The 17,450-nt window shown below is 38.8% G+C and overlaps 1 protein-coding gene and 1 long non-coding RNA gene across 51 annotated transcripts in view; one reads left to right on the forward strand and one right to left on the reverse strand.

The window, feature by feature from the left end:
* The window catches only part of ANK2 (ankyrin 2), a 662,258-nt gene that overhangs the window by 69,038 nt on the left and 575,770 nt on the right, over positions 1–17,450 (reverse strand). For all 50 annotated transcript variants that reach the window (XM_032859277.1, XM_032859322.1, XM_032859271.1 and 47 more), the window contains 3 exons: positions 15,063–15,161; positions 13,994–14,092; positions 5,767–5,839 (listed from right to left, as the gene is read on the reverse strand). In XM_032859277.1, the coding sequence (XP_032715168.1) occupies positions 5,767–5,839; positions 13,994–14,092; positions 15,063–15,161 (271 nt within the window). The remainder of the gene's footprint in view (positions 1–5,766; positions 5,840–13,993; positions 14,093–15,062; positions 15,162–17,450) is intronic.
* LOC116868875 overlaps positions 14,087–17,450 on the forward strand; it is a 28,677-nt gene continuing 25,313 nt past the window's right edge. The window contains exon 1 of the long non-coding RNA XR_004382909.1: positions 14,087–14,488. This is a non-coding gene — a long non-coding RNA (uncharacterized LOC116868875). The remainder of the gene's footprint in view (positions 14,489–17,450) is intronic.

The raw sequence follows: 17,450 nt of genomic DNA on the forward strand, positions 1-17,450 counted from the left end.
CTGGCCTGTTAGTCTTCCAGAGCCTCAGTTCCCACAACTAGTAAATGGGAATGATACTAATAATCTATCTCACACAGTAGGTGTATGAATTAAATAACATAAGAATGTGTAATCAAATGCCAGATATACTAATTGCTACCTATTGTTTTTATTAACACAAAACGGTAAAAATGTGACACATCAATGAAATGAGTTCAATTTCATTTATGCAAAAATATTTGTAAATGTATATATCATAAAGAAAGAAATATAATTGTATTGTATTTAAATATTTGTAAATCTGATGGCTCCAAGGAAAACGTGAGTAAAGTTTTTAAAATTACATTGTTTAAGGGGTGCCCGCCCACCCTTACATATATTTTCTTCTCTAAAGTGTTCCCTCATGGAGTGCCTAGGTGGCTCAGAAGGTTAAGTGTCTGCTTTCATCTAAGGTCATGATTCCTAGGTTCTGGGATTGAGTCCCCCATCTTGGGCTCCATGCTCAGTGGGGAACCTGCTTCTCCCTCTCTTCCTGCCTCTCCCCCTGCTTGTGCTCTGTCTCTCTCGTTCAAATGAATAAATTTTTTTTTAAATCTATTAAAAAAAACAACAAAAAAAATTTTTTTTAACATGTCACAAAGCAAGATGTAACAATAATAGCAATCTACAGATAACACTAGAATCAAACACAAAATGCATGATGTTCATCAACCTTAAGAACCAAAAAGATGAGAGGAGAGTGAGAGATCCCTTTAGGATGGTGTGGGGGGTTCAGCAGTGTCCCCCCACAAAATTCACTTCTATTTGGAATCTGAGAATGGAGCCTAACTTAGAGATAGGGCTTTTATAGATGTGTCTTAAGTTAAGGACTGAGGTGACATCATATTGGATAGCTCCAATGAGAGTGTTCTTAGAGACACGGGAAAATGCCACAGGAAGGCAGAGATTGGAGTGATGTGTCTACAGGCCAAGGAACAAACACCAAGGATCACTGACAGCCACTGGACACCTGAAGACACCAGAAAGACTCTACCATAGAGTATCAGAGGTTAGTATGGTCCCACCATAAACTTTTCACTCCCAGAACTGTGAAAGGATAAATCTGAGCCACCAAGTTTATGGTAATTTCTTGTGATATTCCTAGGAAATTCCAGTGAAGCTGGAGAAGGAGTCACTGAAGAAGGATATTGGAGATGATCATTTGTTTGGATTCAACTTTAATGGACAGAGATTAATGCTACTTCAGATGAGAGGCTCATGTGTAAGGGGTCATGGAGGGCAATAAAAACAGTGGGAATAAAGGAGTAATACACATTACTTATTTAGAGAATACTACATGAAGTAACTTGGCAAAAGTAAATGTTCGTGATGGTAAGCAATGATGAAAAGTCCAGAAAGAAAATCAGTGTCTAAATAGTGATCAAATCAAGGTTAAACATTTTGTTATAAGATTTGTAGGACTTAATTGTTCCTCCTACTTCCTTCCTCTTATGTAATTGGTAAGTCTGTATATGGGCATACTTTATGGGTCAAGTAAGTTGGGGTCCCCCTTTGTTTATTTCTGGGAGAAAAAAATTCAAACATCAATTCTATGAATTGGTTTACCAAGCCACAGGCATTACCTAGTTTGCATATACATCTAAATCATTTCTAGGGAAAAAAAAAAAAAGCCAACTTGTTAACATTTGGGAAGATAAACTCTACTCTTATTTATGAGAAAGTGAAAGAAATAGTTGGCTGCAGAATCTGTCATGTAATATGAGGAGGATGGGAGGAGCCCGCTGTCAAGTGTTCTCAGCTGAAGTGTGACAAAAGCAGACAATGGATGGTTCCTGTACATTTTATCCTAACAGCCCTTCTGGAGTTCTCTTGACGATCATTAGTACACATCATTCTAGAGAACCGGTGGAGAAGTTTGTACAAACCGTCCGCACACAAACCCTTGAGTATATGGGACACATGGGTCACATTTCTACAGGTATTTTAGTTATGTAAGTGTTATCACCCCTGAGCCCCACCATGTAAACTTACTGCCATGGAGCTGAGTCAGCAAAGATAGGGATCAGCTCATGAGCCTATGAAGATGTACAGGATTATATTTGCAGCTGCATTTTTCGTCTGCACAGTACGATACTCTCAGATTGAATTCCCATTTCTATCTTTTCCTTCCATTTCTCTGCCATGTTGTCCCACCAGGACTTATATATAATCTGACTGAGCTATTATAATGGCTCTCACACTGGGTTTACATTCCCCACCCACAACTTGATGGTCATGTGCTGTGGCACAAACTACTTAAGGTGTTTAAGTCTTAGTCTCCTCCTATTCAGGTGAGCCTTTCCTCACCTAAAAAAAAAAAAAAGAAAAAACGAGGCTCAGTAGGTTAAAGCCTCTGCCTTCGGCTCAGGTCGTGATCCCAGGGTCCTGGGATCAAGCTCCGCATCAGGCTCTCTGCTCAGCAGGGAGCCTGCTTCCCTACCTCTCTCTGCCTGCCTCTCTGCCTACTTGTGATCTCTGTCTGTCAAATAAATAAAAATCTTTAATTAAAAAAAAATGAGGGGGAATCAATAGCCTAGCTTATGTGGATGCTCTGGGGATTAAATGAGACAAAGCCCCTAGCTTTGCAGATGTTTAGTAAATGTTTTCTCTTCTGTCAAAATATCTAAGCCTCCTTCCAATTTCTTCCTAATACACTCCTTTAGTATATCACTGCTGGTTTAATCTTTGTGATAATCAGATTTGTTTCCATCGTTATTCAAAATGTTTAACATGTCCTAATTTCCCAGACTTTTCAGGTAAGAACTCAAACATTCACAGTGAAGTCCAGTATGTTTTAATGCATGAACCAAACCGAATGACTGGATTATTTTGCTACTCTGTGTCTCTCTCATGCACTTTCCCCTCACAGGGCCTTCCACACTGTGTGGGAGTGTGTCTCTAAAACCTGTCTCTAAAACCTCTAAAAGGCACTGTGTCTCTAAACCTGTGTCACTTTCCTATAAATCTCTCAGTTTCAGCAAGTCCACGGGACTGTACTGCGTCTCTCCAACTTTAGCTTCCAAGGCAGATATGAAAAGTGGGTGACATAGTGCCTTCTGTTCTACTTCATTTAACTTCTACATTATCTCTCCATCGATTTTTTGTAAAGACATGCACTGTGTTCACCTCTGATTCCCCAACGGTAGCAGTTCTAGAACTTTACACACAATAAAATCACTTTTACTATCTGTTGATTGGATTCATGGGTGGAGATCCTGATTATTCTACCAAGTTAGCCTGAAAGGACATCTGTACTTGGCTTGAACATCCTTTTGAGTATTGATAATACTCACAACTATCAAAACAAAAGAGCTGTAAATTTAAAAAAAAAAGGAAGAATTGGCTAATACCTTAAAAATAGATGTGGCTGAACTTTGTCCATATGAATGACAGGTTCCATGAAAACATTTGAAGCCCATAAAACATTAAAGGGTTTGGCAATATGAAAGCCGAATTTCTTGGATCCTTCTTGGGAGATAGAATATTTTATATCGGTAGTTTTCCCCCTCTACATAATTTTAAAGGCTTTCATTTTTATTCCTAGTTACCTTCAAAAATCACATGATAACTATCAATTTCACATATTTCTAGTCACATCTAAAACTTATCTTCAGCCAAGAATGATATGAAGTTCATTCAGTCATGCAGTCTAACTTCGTTTTAACAGGTTCCTGGTAGTTAAATGTCAACTTAAAAATAATTATTTTTTCTCTTAATGTGTATTCTTAGAGGAGAGATTAGTTTTGGTAAAATATTTATATGATGCTCATTAGGTAATTTAATTATAGTAATAGGTCTCAACAACAGCAGGAACATCATTAATAGGATAAGCAATTTATGGCTTTGAGCTTCTGAGTTAATAAAATCTACACACTCACGTGCATACATATACAACTCCATCCACATCACACATGCTATTTCAAAAGAAACAGGTTAGTATTAGGCATGCATATTTAAATATTAAGCAAGTTGCTTCTATCCAGTTAAGAAAAATGAAAAGCAAAGCTTTCACTCCAATAGCTTCCTCTAAAGGTACCTGAATCACTAAGAGCTTCCCCATCAATAAAGTTGTCACCAAACTGTTTAAGGGCTGTTAAAAAAGATGATCCCACAAAAGAAAATGTGATGTGCATATATGAATGCTAAAATTAAAATACTGGCAAGTATTAGGATGGAACATAAAATTGTTATAATACTTGAAATGCTAACTTTGACGATTATTAATTTACTTTTAATAACCCAGTGACCCAACATTCGCTCCTTCATGTCCTAAGCTCTCACAAAAGCCAAGATAACTCACTACCTGTTACCGAACATTGAACGAACTAGTTCCAGATAATGACATCTCCTTGTAAAGTTTCACCTTCTGATTACATCGTGAAGAACCTAAAAATCTACTTTTACTATTTCTCAATAAAAGCAATTAATATTGAGAATAGTACTATTCTTTTCAGCCTGACTCGTTTTTTTAGTTCTTTTATCTCTGCAGTGAAGGATTCTCTAGTGTCCTCTATGCTTTTCTCAAACCCAGTTAGTCTCCTTATGGTTGTTATTTTAAATTCTGGTTCAGGGTATTACTTAAATCTGTTTTGCTTAGATCTCTGGCTGTGCTCTCTTCTTGTTCTTTCTTTTGAGATGAGTCCCTCCATCTTGGCATTTTATCTAGATCTCTGTCTTCTGCATTGCAGAAAGCCTGTTATGTTCCCTGCTCCTTAAAGCAATGCTGTATTAAGAAGAGGTCATCCACTGTCCGGGGCCTAGTGCTTCAGAGTCTTTGGGGTGTGCTGCATGCACTCTGCTGCTGGGTTTTAGCTGCTCTTTCCCTCCGATTAGTCCTTGGCAGAGTTTCTCTTTGTCTACAGTGGGAAGCGTGTGGACCTTCTCCAGTGTGTGGCAAGTTTTAACTAGTACTATTCTTTATGGCAATAGTCTTTCAAACATATACATATGACCAAAAGCTGTACTATGGAAATTTGGCTACATACCTCATTTGCTGCATTCATGAATTTTTGGCATGAATTTTTTTTTTGTTCGAGAAAAGTCAACTTCTTTAACTGAAGCAGAAGTCGGGAGCTGGAAACTCTTGTGGAGGGACAGACTTGCAGCACAACGCCCCATCCCCACCCCAGGCAGCCCCCTGTACTCCCGTTAGAGCAACAGACTTCTCAACGTCTGAAATCCACTACCTTAGAAAATTTTTGTCAACTCTAAAGCTATACAGAGCATGTTTTATGATTTAAACAAATTCTTATGTTGAATTAGTATGACTTACATGTTATTTTTAATCTTATCTAAGCCTCCTCTCCTCTGGAATTAAAATTTATTCTGATTATTTGAACCAACCAGAAACAGATTTCTCAATATGTCATTGAGAGTATACTTCAAAGTCTTTCACTTTAAGGCATTTTAATAAAAAAAAAAAAAAAAGCATGTTAACACAATCAAAACATGTAGTAATAATAATTGTATTATCAGGTAGATTTTTCTAACATATGGCCAATTTACAGGAGCTTTCCCCTTTTCCAGTCATTACTTTGTAAGACATTAAAGATAATACCCATTGAAAATAGACAAATCACTATCCTCTTTCCCCAAATGACAAAAGTAGATGTTTTGAACAGAGGTGAAAAAGTGACTTGAAATGTTAAGAGGCTGTCACCCACACTCACGGTACCAGCTTAGTCCCAGAGAAAAAGGATATCTTGCTTGCCTTTGTGTAAGACAATGAAGACCAAATAAAAGACTTACCTTCTTCATCAGAAACATCAAGAACCTCAGTCATTGTCTCAGGAACATTTAGCTTGTGTTTTTCAGTGATGGTCTGGGAAGAAAAAAAAATTATTGATATGCAAGTTAAAATCAAACAAAAGAGAACGCAATCACAGAGGAGGTCACATGGATAGCATCAGCAAACCGTAAGTCCTTGAGCATTTCATCTCCCCACATGTATGTTTTGGGAGCTTATTCTCTTTCATGAAAATTCATTTGTTCTTTTGGAAGATAAATGATCATTGACTCCAGTGAAGTCATACAACAAGGCCAAACTGAGGGTTGCTGGGGGATGGGGGGAGTTAGGATAGGGTGGCTGGGTTATGGACATTGGGGAGGGTATGTGCTATGGTGAGTGCTGTGAAATGTGTAAGCCTAACAATTCACAGAGCTGTACCCCTGGGGCAAATAATACATTATATGGTAATAAAAATAATTGATAAAAGAGTTCATTATTTTGAGTTCCTATTTGAAAAAAAAATTCTTTAATGATGGCATTAATTAATCATATTGAGAAAGCAGGTTAATGTTTTCAGGGCTTCCCTAAAATGAACTGAGTAATGTCTCCAGAAAAGTTTTAAAAAGAAGCAATGAGCCTAGTAATTTATAAAAACAATGCCATTGGAAAAGAAGTTGTAAACAATGTGCAAGACAAACTATTTGGGCAGAAAATGTGATGCATCTCTTCTGGGATCAGAGGACCAAGAGTAGAGAGTCAATCATCCTTCTGGTATTACACTGGTCTATAATTCTGGTTTGTTGCTTACTCCCCTTCCACAAAGGCACTCCAGAGTTGTCAAGTCCACTGCCTTCCATTCCTGATACACAATGTAAGGTTAAGAGACCAGATTCTGGAGACTGGCTGCCTGGGTTCGAATGCTAACTTTGTAATTTCTTAACAAGTTCCCTCATTTCTCTGGGCCTCAATTTTCTCATTTATAAAACAGGGATAATACTGCTACTTCATAAAATTGTTTTGAAGACTAAATGAAATAATATACATAAGAGCTCTAAAGACAGTGCTTGGAATATGTTAGCCCTCAATAAATGTCAGCTAGTATAACATCATTATTATCATTATAATTCAGTATTAAATTCCTCTTGTAACTGAAGATCCTCGGAACTTTTTAGTCATTCAGGCCCTCAGGAAACATTTTGAGTGCCTACCACATGCCAGGCACTGTTTTAATCACCAGGGATACCACAATGATTTAAAAAAAAAAAAAAAATCACACTACTTTAAATACCACCTACAGACAGTGAAGTCTCAAACTCCTATCTCTAGTGTCTGCATTGAAAATGTAGTAAGTGCACTGACTGGCATCATTATGGGAACTCTAAAAAACCTAATCTCTCAAAATAAGTCAACTCTTCAACTAAAGTCACTAAAATACAACAATAAATAGGTTATCTTAGGTTTTTAAGCTTTGCTACATGGATATTACAGACTTTTTTGAATGACACCAAATTCTTTTCTTTCAGAAAGTAGTAGAGAATTTCAAATAAATTTATGAGGAAATTCAACTAATCTGAAAATGTATTCACATCTACCTGTATAATATCTACGTGTCAGGAGGGACTGAAGAAATCATAATGCGATACTGCATTCTGTGAACCCTTTCAGTGGTTCCGCATTTCCTCAGAAAACAAGTAAATGGTCCAGGAGAGCTGGGTGATGTAGTAAGGAGAGGCAGGGAGACCTCCTCTCTCTCCTCATGCTACAGCCATGTTCACAGGTCACAGTCTCTCACACCTCAAATTTTTTGCATATATTTCTTCCTTTACCAGAAATATTCTTCACCCCTTTTCTTGGCTCATATTAGATGTAATTTCCTTGGAGAAACATTCCCCAATCCTCCCTGATGAGTCTGTTTCACTGTGATTGCCTGCTGCTGTGTACTGTCACGACACGGGAGACACCACACCCCACACAGTGGTCTGCACCTTCTCTGCTCCCACATGAGAGTGTGAGTCACTGAAGAGTTGGTCTGTTTCCAAAGAATCTGAAATCTAGCAGGTGCTTCTCAAATATATATTGAACAAATCAATGATACAAAATTAGGCAAAATATATGTAAAATCCACACAACAACTAAATAGATTTTCTTTGGGGTGATAAACCAGTTCAAGAATGGGAAGAAACCGAGAAAGTAAGGGAAGTCTCATGTTCTCTGGATGAAGGCACAATTGGAGAATAAAGTAATGAATTCAGCTTTCCCACATGTTGATTACGATATTTAAATAATTCCATAATGTCTTATTTATTGAAAACAAACTCAATTTTAGGAAAGACAAAAGCATTCATTCAAAATTCTGGATATTAATAGCTGGTCAATAAATATTTGTTAAACTTAAGAAGACTATTGTATCGCTTATTTTATTTTTTTAATTAATTAATTTATTTGAGGGAAAGAGAGTGCATGAGCTGGGGGGCGGGTGGGGGCAGAGGGAGAGAGAATCTAAAGCAGACTCCACACAGAGCGCAGAGTGGGATGCCAGGCTCAATCTCACATCCCTGAGACCATGGTCTGAGGTGAAACCAAGGCCGGTGCTTAACCGACTGCACCACCTGGGCGCCCCCCCATTTAATTATTTTAATAGTAATTAGCTTACAAATTTAACAAGGATAAATTAAAACCTATGTTCCGTATCCATGGTTTTTAACTCTAGCTACATATTAAAATCATTAGAGAAGATTTTAAAATACCATCACTTAGATACCACAGCAGGACAATTAAGTCAGAGTCCTGCAGGCTCAGCTGTGAAACAGTTGCTCAGATGGCTCTATCGTGCAGCTCAAATCGCAACCCATTTGGAAAAGTGTATAAACTGCAGAAAGTGATTTGCATTTAAAATATGGGAAAGACAGGGATGTCCTATTAAGCTATGATAATCCCTTAAGCATTTTCTGAAACTCTTTTTATAAGATCCTCAGTGTAAATAAAATGATTCAAAAATGTGAAGGGATAGCTACCATATTAGACTACACCAGGAAGTTTATTTTTGCAGAGATGTTCTAGAGTATCTGCCCTTCACAGGAAACATTCCACAAGAGGATGCTTCTCTATTTGAAAATAAGTGATGGAAATATTTCTAAATGATCAAGTGATAATGCCTGACATACTTCGTTTATATTTTCAGACACTGATAATAGGACTATATTTTCTTCGAATCTCTAAGAGTGGACTGGAATTTCTAAGAGTGGAAATACCATTGGTTTAGTTTGGTCATTGAATACTATCAAAGTTATTACCAGCAAATATTCGTGGCAACAGAAAAAGTAACACACAGTGATCACACTGGTCACAGATATTTTTCTGTACAGATAGTAAAAATGCCCTCTCTATGCAATGTAGTAAGTATAGCATGCATCTGTTCATGATGTAGTGCTTGACCTTTTAGAAGGCCATCAATAAATATTTGTTGAGTAGATGATAAATAAGTCTTCCTACTCATGAGTAATATTATAAGAAATAAATACATCTTTTCTTTAAAACGCAGTGAACTTTGAAAACTTGATTATCAAAATATAAATATGGTTTTACACAAATGCATCTAAATAGTACATGGAAAACAAAGATATAAATAAATGATCATGGGCAACTGTCTGCTACAGAACCTAAGAGTCTATAGTCAAGATTAGAAACCAATTTAAAGTTAAAATGGGTAGTGTACTATGCACAAATTTAATAGTATGTAATTAAATCAGATAATATGGCAATATAAATAGGATAGGATAGATGGAAGCCTTAATAAAGAGTTTTAATATTTATCACGATGTGGGAAAGATGTAAAAAATAAAACGAGTCCTTTACATGCTGTTTTGTAAATAGATATTTGGTTTGTTTTACACAACAGTATGCTTAACTGGCCTCCCCTTAGCCCACACCCCTCGTCAACCATTTCCTTTGTATCACGTACTCACCAAGTCACCACATCGTGGTGAGGGATCGTGTCTAATATGCCACCTACTAAGGCCCACACACAATGGCTCCCATCAGTAGGGTGACAGGCTAAATTTGGTTTTGTTCACAAACCTATTTATACCAACGGTACATGTTAATAGAATGTCTGTAATAACTGAAATAGTATGTAAACATTTTTCTACAAAAACCAATGTAAGTGGTTTGGAAACCTCAACAAAGGTCAGTCACCAAAAATAATTTGTACTCAATTAAGGTGTGGTTAAGACAAAGCAGACGAGAAAAAAAAAAATAGTATGTCAAAAGTTTAAAAAGTTCTGCCTGCAGTATAATGTTACTTTAAGATAATATACAGGATGAATGTGGGGCACCTGGGTGGCTCAGGTGGTTGTGTCTGACTCCTGATTTCGGCTCAGGTCCTTATCTCAGGGTCATAAGATAGAGCCTGGTGACAGGCTCTGCGCTCAATGCAGAATCTACTAGAGATTCTCTCCCTTCCCACCTTGGTGCACACTCTCTAAAAAATAATACATAAATCTTAAAAAAATACACACACACGATGAATACTCTCAAGACATATGTATTATAGGATATAGTATGCAAGACTGATGCTCTTTGTGCGAGAATGATCTTTTAGCCTCCTTCTAGTCAGTGGACCTATACTCAAAGAAAAGATCTTAACTCCATCTCAAAAGGTGTCCGATGACTTCATGTGTATTTACTGCATTGCTATTTCTAGGATTCCCATTTTAACTGATTTACAGCATCAGATAAGATTTAGGACTTTGAATATGTACATTTTCTTTACTGTCACAAATTTCTCCACTGTTTAAATGGTAATATAACTATAATGTCATTTTTATTTTAGTAGTTTATTCAGCAATTTATGATGTTATTTTTATTTCAGTAATTCTGGGTCTACATATCAGTGATTATATGCAACTTAAAGCATGATCATTTAAAAATTATGCAAATAATACAAATACTCAATGACAGCTGATCAATAAGCAGAGGGAGGAGCCCCATCTCGGTCTTCCAAACTGCCTTAGGCGATTGAGTTGGTGGCTTCTGCTGCTGGAAATGTGTCCTCTGTGCTCTGATGCCCATTCCAGCACACGTGCAATGAATGTGATCCTGGGAGAATGCTAAACCACCTCACAGCCCCTGCTGGGTTCCCCAAAGTAAAGTTAGAAAAGCAAAGGTTAAGGAAACAAACCACTACTCCAAAATGTCTCAAAAATTTCTGAAGCAGTGGCTTCTCCTTTACAGACTGCTGCCTTCCTCCTCTCTCTACACAATGACTTTATTCATACTGTGGGGTAAAGAACCTCGGAAGGAGGATTAACACTGGAAACTTTCTTTGATGGAAGAGAACTCATAGGGCTGCTCAAAGGCACACGGTGTAAATCTAGTGATGTGAGATTTGTATGTTAGTTGTGTAACTGTAATTTAACTATTATACTTAAATGGTAATAATATCAAACTAAATTCAATTTTATTAATTTTACATAATTATTAAATTGTCTAGTGTACTATTATTGGCCCATCACCAGTGAGCAATTCCAAATTCACTTTAGAAAGTAATATTGAATATGTTGCCTCCATGGAAATAAACAAAAAGCACTATTTAAATAGGTTGTTTTTAATAGAAAACTGGGTGAAAACACCTCTTTCACAAAATACATGTTAAGCTGCATTTAGTAAAGTCAAGATCAGTGATGTCAGAGTGGTTAAGAACACGGACTTTAGAATCTCACAACCTAAATTTGAATCCTAGATCTACCCTCAATGCCTGCCATATCTGTAATCACTAAATACTCATTTTTAATACCACTAATATCGTCATGGGAAAAAAAAAAAAAAGTATGAATGAAAATCTCTTCCCAAAGAGAGGAAGTGCAAAGTAAGAACGCTCACATAAGAGACAGGAGTAAGTCCATATTTTCAATCCTTCACCCGAAACTCAATTTCACAGAACAATAAAACTCACAATTCTAAGAGAAGAATCAATTCTAAGAGAGGCAGAAAGTAAAAATAGGGCAGCATCAAAACATGTTACCAATACAATTACCCATTTAGACAAAGTGGGTACTTGTTTAGTTAATAGAGGCAATGACTTCTTACCCCAACTAAAAGCAAACATGCCATTATGTTTTATATTTGTTCGTTGGCTTTTTACCTAGAAACTTGACTTCTAAATATAGAGGTTTTTAATTGGGGAAATGCTCAGCTGGGCAGGGTAGAGAATAATAGTTACCAGAACAGAAGAAAAGCTCACAGGGAGTTCTAAAAGTAGTTTTTGTATTCCACTAAAGCTAGATGTGGCAGAGATATGACTCTATGTCTAATTTTTGAAAGGTATCTGAACTTGCTTAGTCATAGTATTTAGCAAGCTAATTGTTTCTCTTTTCAAATATAGATCTATATAGTTAAAGTAATTCCCTCCAAGTAATATTTATGAGCCTGGGATCTATTTGAAACTGAACATGTAAGTTCCATAGTTTTGATGTTAAAGAAGAATTTTATTTTCTTACAAAAAGGAAGTCCCATTCTCCACTCCCACGAAACTGCAAGCTGCTGGTGTGGGGGGGTAATGTTTTCACCAGTGATGACTCTTCACCACTCAGCATAGAGCTCATAGAGCTCCAATATTTATTGGATATAAATATCCAATAAATATTGGAGGAATGATTAGTAAATGAAATGAATGGAAGAAAAGCTGGTCAAGTAGCAAAAAAGATGCAAGCTTGCCATCTAGTGGTCACTTGATAAAAATGTATGTAAATGATAACCAGAAAAGTTAATAAAGTTTACAGAAAACATGACTTCTAAGAACAGATGTACTTGGCCACTCTTGCCACTACAGGCTTCACTTATCTGTGACTTGCACATCGTTTCAAAGATGCCAAATAAAGGCACATATGTATAGGTCTCTAACAGGAAGATTTTCCTGGTATTAAAAAATCATATAGTAAGAAAAGGCCATTATGATTCAGCCATATATAGCAACTCAAAAGTATAGTGATGGGTAGTGACAAGACTTGTTTTTCTCTCATATAATTTACTGAAGCCATGCCTTAAATCTTTAAAAAAATATTGTGGTATATTAGCCAAACGTTTTAAGATTCCGCTTGAGAAAACAAGCAGTACTATTCTCTCCCATCTAAATTCAGGCTATGTCTCGCAGTTCATTAATAAATCATACTCCCACTCTATTAAAAATTTCACATCAAACCAACTGTATTCCATCTGCTTCAATGTCAACAGGAACTTGGTGTCAGTCTGAAGAATAAAATGTCTTTCTTTTTCCACGTATCTATCCAAAGAAACAAGTGTTCTAAAACTCTACACATATCCTTTCTTACTTAAGGCATTTACTAGAACCCATTCAGACTTTTTATGTTTTTTTGTGATCTTATTGTCTCTGAAGAACACATCTAATGCTCCACTGTCACCCTATTTTTCTATTTTAAAAAGAGAAATTAAAGAGCTGTTGTTTCTTAGAGTTCATGCTTAAGAAAAAAAAAAAAAGTTAATAAAAAGTGCAGAAGAGAACAGCACTTCCTCTTTCAGCTGTGAGTCCCCCTATGGGGCAGCCTTCTTTCAGTTTTGCTCCAACTGAATGGTAAAAGAGCCTTAGGACTCATTAGTCCCAGAGACTTCATTCTCCCTCAAGGCCATCAATGATCCCTGCTCCTCCTAAATAATCAGCAGTCATATCCCAACTAGCAAAAATAAAAAAATTTAAATATATGCTCTGTCGTGATACAGATACAGCTGACCTACTAAGTACAACCAACTCCCTTTTTCAATTAAAAAATATGATAATCAGAAATAAGAAGGAAGTAAGGAGGAACCGTTCTCATGGGAATGCATTAGGCCCAATCGTTAGCATGGCATCAGGAGGATATGGGTCTTTCCAGAGGCTGGCCTGGCTAAGATTTGCTCTGGAGTGTCCTACCGCTTAGCCAGAAGTAGGTGTCACACCCAACTACAGTGAAAGGTCAAGGCAGCCCCCCTCCCCGGCCAAAATTCCAAAATTCCAAAAAGAAACTAAATATTATACAATTATGTTTATATTTTACATGGATTTATGTTAAGGAAAGGAAGCCACCACCACCCCCCCCACTAGCTGTGTCAATGCACTTACATCTGCATTCCTCTATGGTGTACCAAACATTCACCCAAAGTTCCAAACCAAAAGCTCCACATAGTTTGTAAGCGCGAAAGTATGTGGCTTGAAAACCAAGACAGTGGAACCCAAGCCCACGAGCTCCTACTCACCGTGGTGGTGGTGGTGACCTCCTCTGTTACAACCTTCAGGGTGTCGACCACGGAGATGTAGCCCAGACGCTTAGCAATCGCCAAGGCGGTGTTGCCATTCTGAAGAGAGTGCAATGAAAGAGAGAGAGGGAGAACTGAGAGGGAGGACCGCGCTGTGAGCCAATGAGCTCACCGGCTGCTCCGCCTGAGCCAGCATTTCCTTCCAAAACCAGGCACAGCTTAGGAAAATCACTAGTTTTTACCATTACATCTGAATCTCTTTGTAACTTCTTTAGACTATGGCCCGGGTCACCATGGTAACACAACAAGCTGCATCTGCCTGCTCTTCTAATAAGAAGCACTTGACGCTTTAACCCTGAGGTTGTCAAACATCTCTACAAGATACTGCACGGTGTTTAGGAAAGGACCCCGTGAACTGAGGACGCTGCCTCCGAAAATGATTAGCCAGTACCGAGTACCGTTACTCCTCGTCAGAGGTCAGGCCATCTGCTGCAGGTAGGACGTCACCCCAGGGAACTCGGTCACACGTTTAGCTACAGCTGTGCAGAAGCTCGCCGTGCAGCAAAATAACACCAGCGAGCAACTCCGGCTCCAGCGCGGGCCACTGGGGACTCCGGTTTGTTTAATTGCACCGCTTAGTTTACATTTCAATGGCTCCACATCCCGAAGAGCTTTGTCTGAGCCAGGAGCCTCGCAGGCCGGGCTCCCTTAAGAAGGCCGGGCGGGAGCAGGGGCGGGGGCGGGGGCGGGGGGGCGGGGGGGCGGCTGCCCTCGCATTCACATCTGAGCACCAGCTGCGAGCAGAGCACGTTCCAACAGCCTCCGCGCAGGGCCCCACTCTCCCGAGAGAGACGGCCGAGTCAGGCCGACTGCGCTCCCTCCCCAGGAAGCGCTGCCGGAGAAGTCACGCTGATTTCTGGAAAGCCCTTCCAGAATTCCCGGGCTTTCCAGAGTGCGGGGGCCTTATCGAAGGCGCACGTCTGAACCCAGCTCAGACTAGGGGCCGCCGGGGCGGGCGAGGAGGAGGCAGCGGCGGCGGCGTGGTGCTGGGCGGCGGCTCCTGGCTTACCGCGGTGGTGGCGTTGGGCTTGGCCCCGTGCTGCAGCAGGACGTTGATGATGTGCGTGTGGCCCTGCTGGGCGGCCTGGTGCAGAGGCGTGTAGCCGTTCTGTAGGTGACGGTGGCCATGGACCCAGCATAGGTTTGCAGCAGGAGAAGGAAAGTTCGGTTAGACTTCTTGTTGAATTTCTTAGTCTTATAACAAAACCGTCAAGAATGCTGTTTATTTGGAGCTCCGTATCCCCACCAACCCATGTGTCAGCAACAAACACTCCTTCTCACCTTATGGTCTGCTAAACAAAGCGAAAAGACTAGCTTATGAAATAGAAGGACTAACAAACTGGAAATCAGAGCTATTATTATATTTTAACTAATTGGCATTAAAATGGGTATACTGAGAGATTTATAATGACAAAAGAACGTTATCACAATGATTTCTTCCTTAGGGATAAAGAAAGTAACGTTTTTAACTGAAATCTGAGGACTCTAGTACAAATACAATATAAATACAAATTCAAAAAAAATGCTTGTTTGTCATGACTTTTTTTTTTAATTTTATTTTATTTATTTATTTGACAGATCACAAGTAGGCAGAGAGGCAGGCAGGGGTAAGGGAGGAAGCAGGCTCCCTGCCCAGCAGAGAGCCTGATGCGGGCCATCCCAGGACCCTGAGATCATGACCTGAGCCAAAGGCAGGGGCTCAACCCACTGAGCCAGGTACCCCTGTCATGACTTTTCTAATAATGAATCTTTGTGCCAGCTTTAGGGATTCTAAACTGATGGGGGTAAATCTAAATCTTATCTTCCTTTCAGAGAGCAACTGTGGTCAAAGAAGACCATGCTTAGAGAATGGAAGATTTCATTGGATGATGAGTGGCCCACCCTCAATTAAAAATGACTTTAAAAATAAAGTTCTTTGTAACATTCTGGTCTAAACTGGAAGTTTAGATGAAAGCTCTGTAATCCATGATTTATGAGGAACTGCTGCTGAGGTTAGTGTGAAGACAGTCTTGCTCAGAATTCTAATGGGTGGCAGGTATGGAACCGGTTGGCTGCATATTCACATTCATTAAAAAAAGGCACTGGAATCCTTGGAGGCAAACAAAACACTAATATCACTCACTGAACATTTATTTTGTGCCAGATGCCAGGCCTTGTAGTTGTCTTTGAATCTTTATTGTCATCCTAAAAATGAGGGTGCTTGGTACATAGGTGGTGTCTCATACACCACCATGAGTGACTGAGTGAATGAACACATGATTGAATAGATGTTTTCTTCCAATTTCAGAGACGATGAAATGGAAAATAACAGTTAAGTAATTTCTTTGCAATTATTCTAGGTTCAGAACCTGCGTAGATCATGATAGCCAATGGGTATCAGACTACTTTTTTTATTATCTACCTGCCTCACCCTGATAAAATTCTATCCATTATCTGGGTTCGAAGTTCTGAGTAGCCCATTCATACCATAAACTTGTAGGAGTATATGTCCCTTTTACCTAGTGTCACTCCTGCCTCATGACCAACACATACTTTTGCTACTCCTGCCTACATAAAGTTTCCATCAATATACACAAGGTGCCCCGTGACTCCTTCTATGCTTTTGCTGTGGCCTTTCCATCCACGGGGATGTCCCTGTATTTGTGAGAGTCTATCAGTCTGCATGTCCTTCAGTCTGGAACATCATCAGCTCTGCCATGTCTGCTATCTCTCCCTCAAATGGCATCACCCCAGGAAACCTGGAAATAGAAGCCAATTACAGGGACCCTGAGAAACTTATCGCTATTACAGGGTCTCTGCTCTCAAATGAGATAATCCACGTACATTTGAGAAGCATAAAGTAAGTGGCATTTTTTTTTCCCCCCTGAAAATTCTTCTCTAACCGAATTTGTTCACCTCTTCAGTAGCAACCAAGTGAATTCATTCACTAAGCATTTACTAACCGCATGCTTTGTGCTAAGTAGGAGACACTGCTTATGTAAATTAATAATGCCAGAGTAGCATTCTTGCCCCTAAGAGCTCACAATTTAGAGTCCTCAACACACAGTGTCCAGAAAGGTGTCTGTCTCCCAGGCCTGATTTAATTTAACCTTTACCCGAAACCTCTGGTGCACAAGTATATTTGCTAGGGAAGTCTGGAGCAACTCAAAAACTTTTATGCGAACATTTGATTACATCTTATCTATGGTCTTGGGCCCATTCTGCTAGGAGATCTAGACCCAGTTCTACCAAACCCCTCTAACTCTCCATTTCCTCATTAACAAATGGGAATAGCCAAGATTTCAAATCTGGTGAAGGATTATATATGTTGCCCATAAACTTTTCTTTTTTTTTAAGATATTTTATTTTTTTATTTTTTATTTATTTGACAGAGATCACAAGTAGGCAGAGAGACAGA

This window comes from Lontra canadensis, unplaced genomic scaffold (assembly GCF_010015895.1).
Source record: "Lontra canadensis isolate GAN:19392208 unplaced genomic scaffold, GSC_riverotter_1.0 scaffold1, whole genome shotgun sequence".
Taxonomy (NCBI): domain Eukaryota; kingdom Metazoa; phylum Chordata; class Mammalia; order Carnivora; family Mustelidae; genus Lontra; species Lontra canadensis.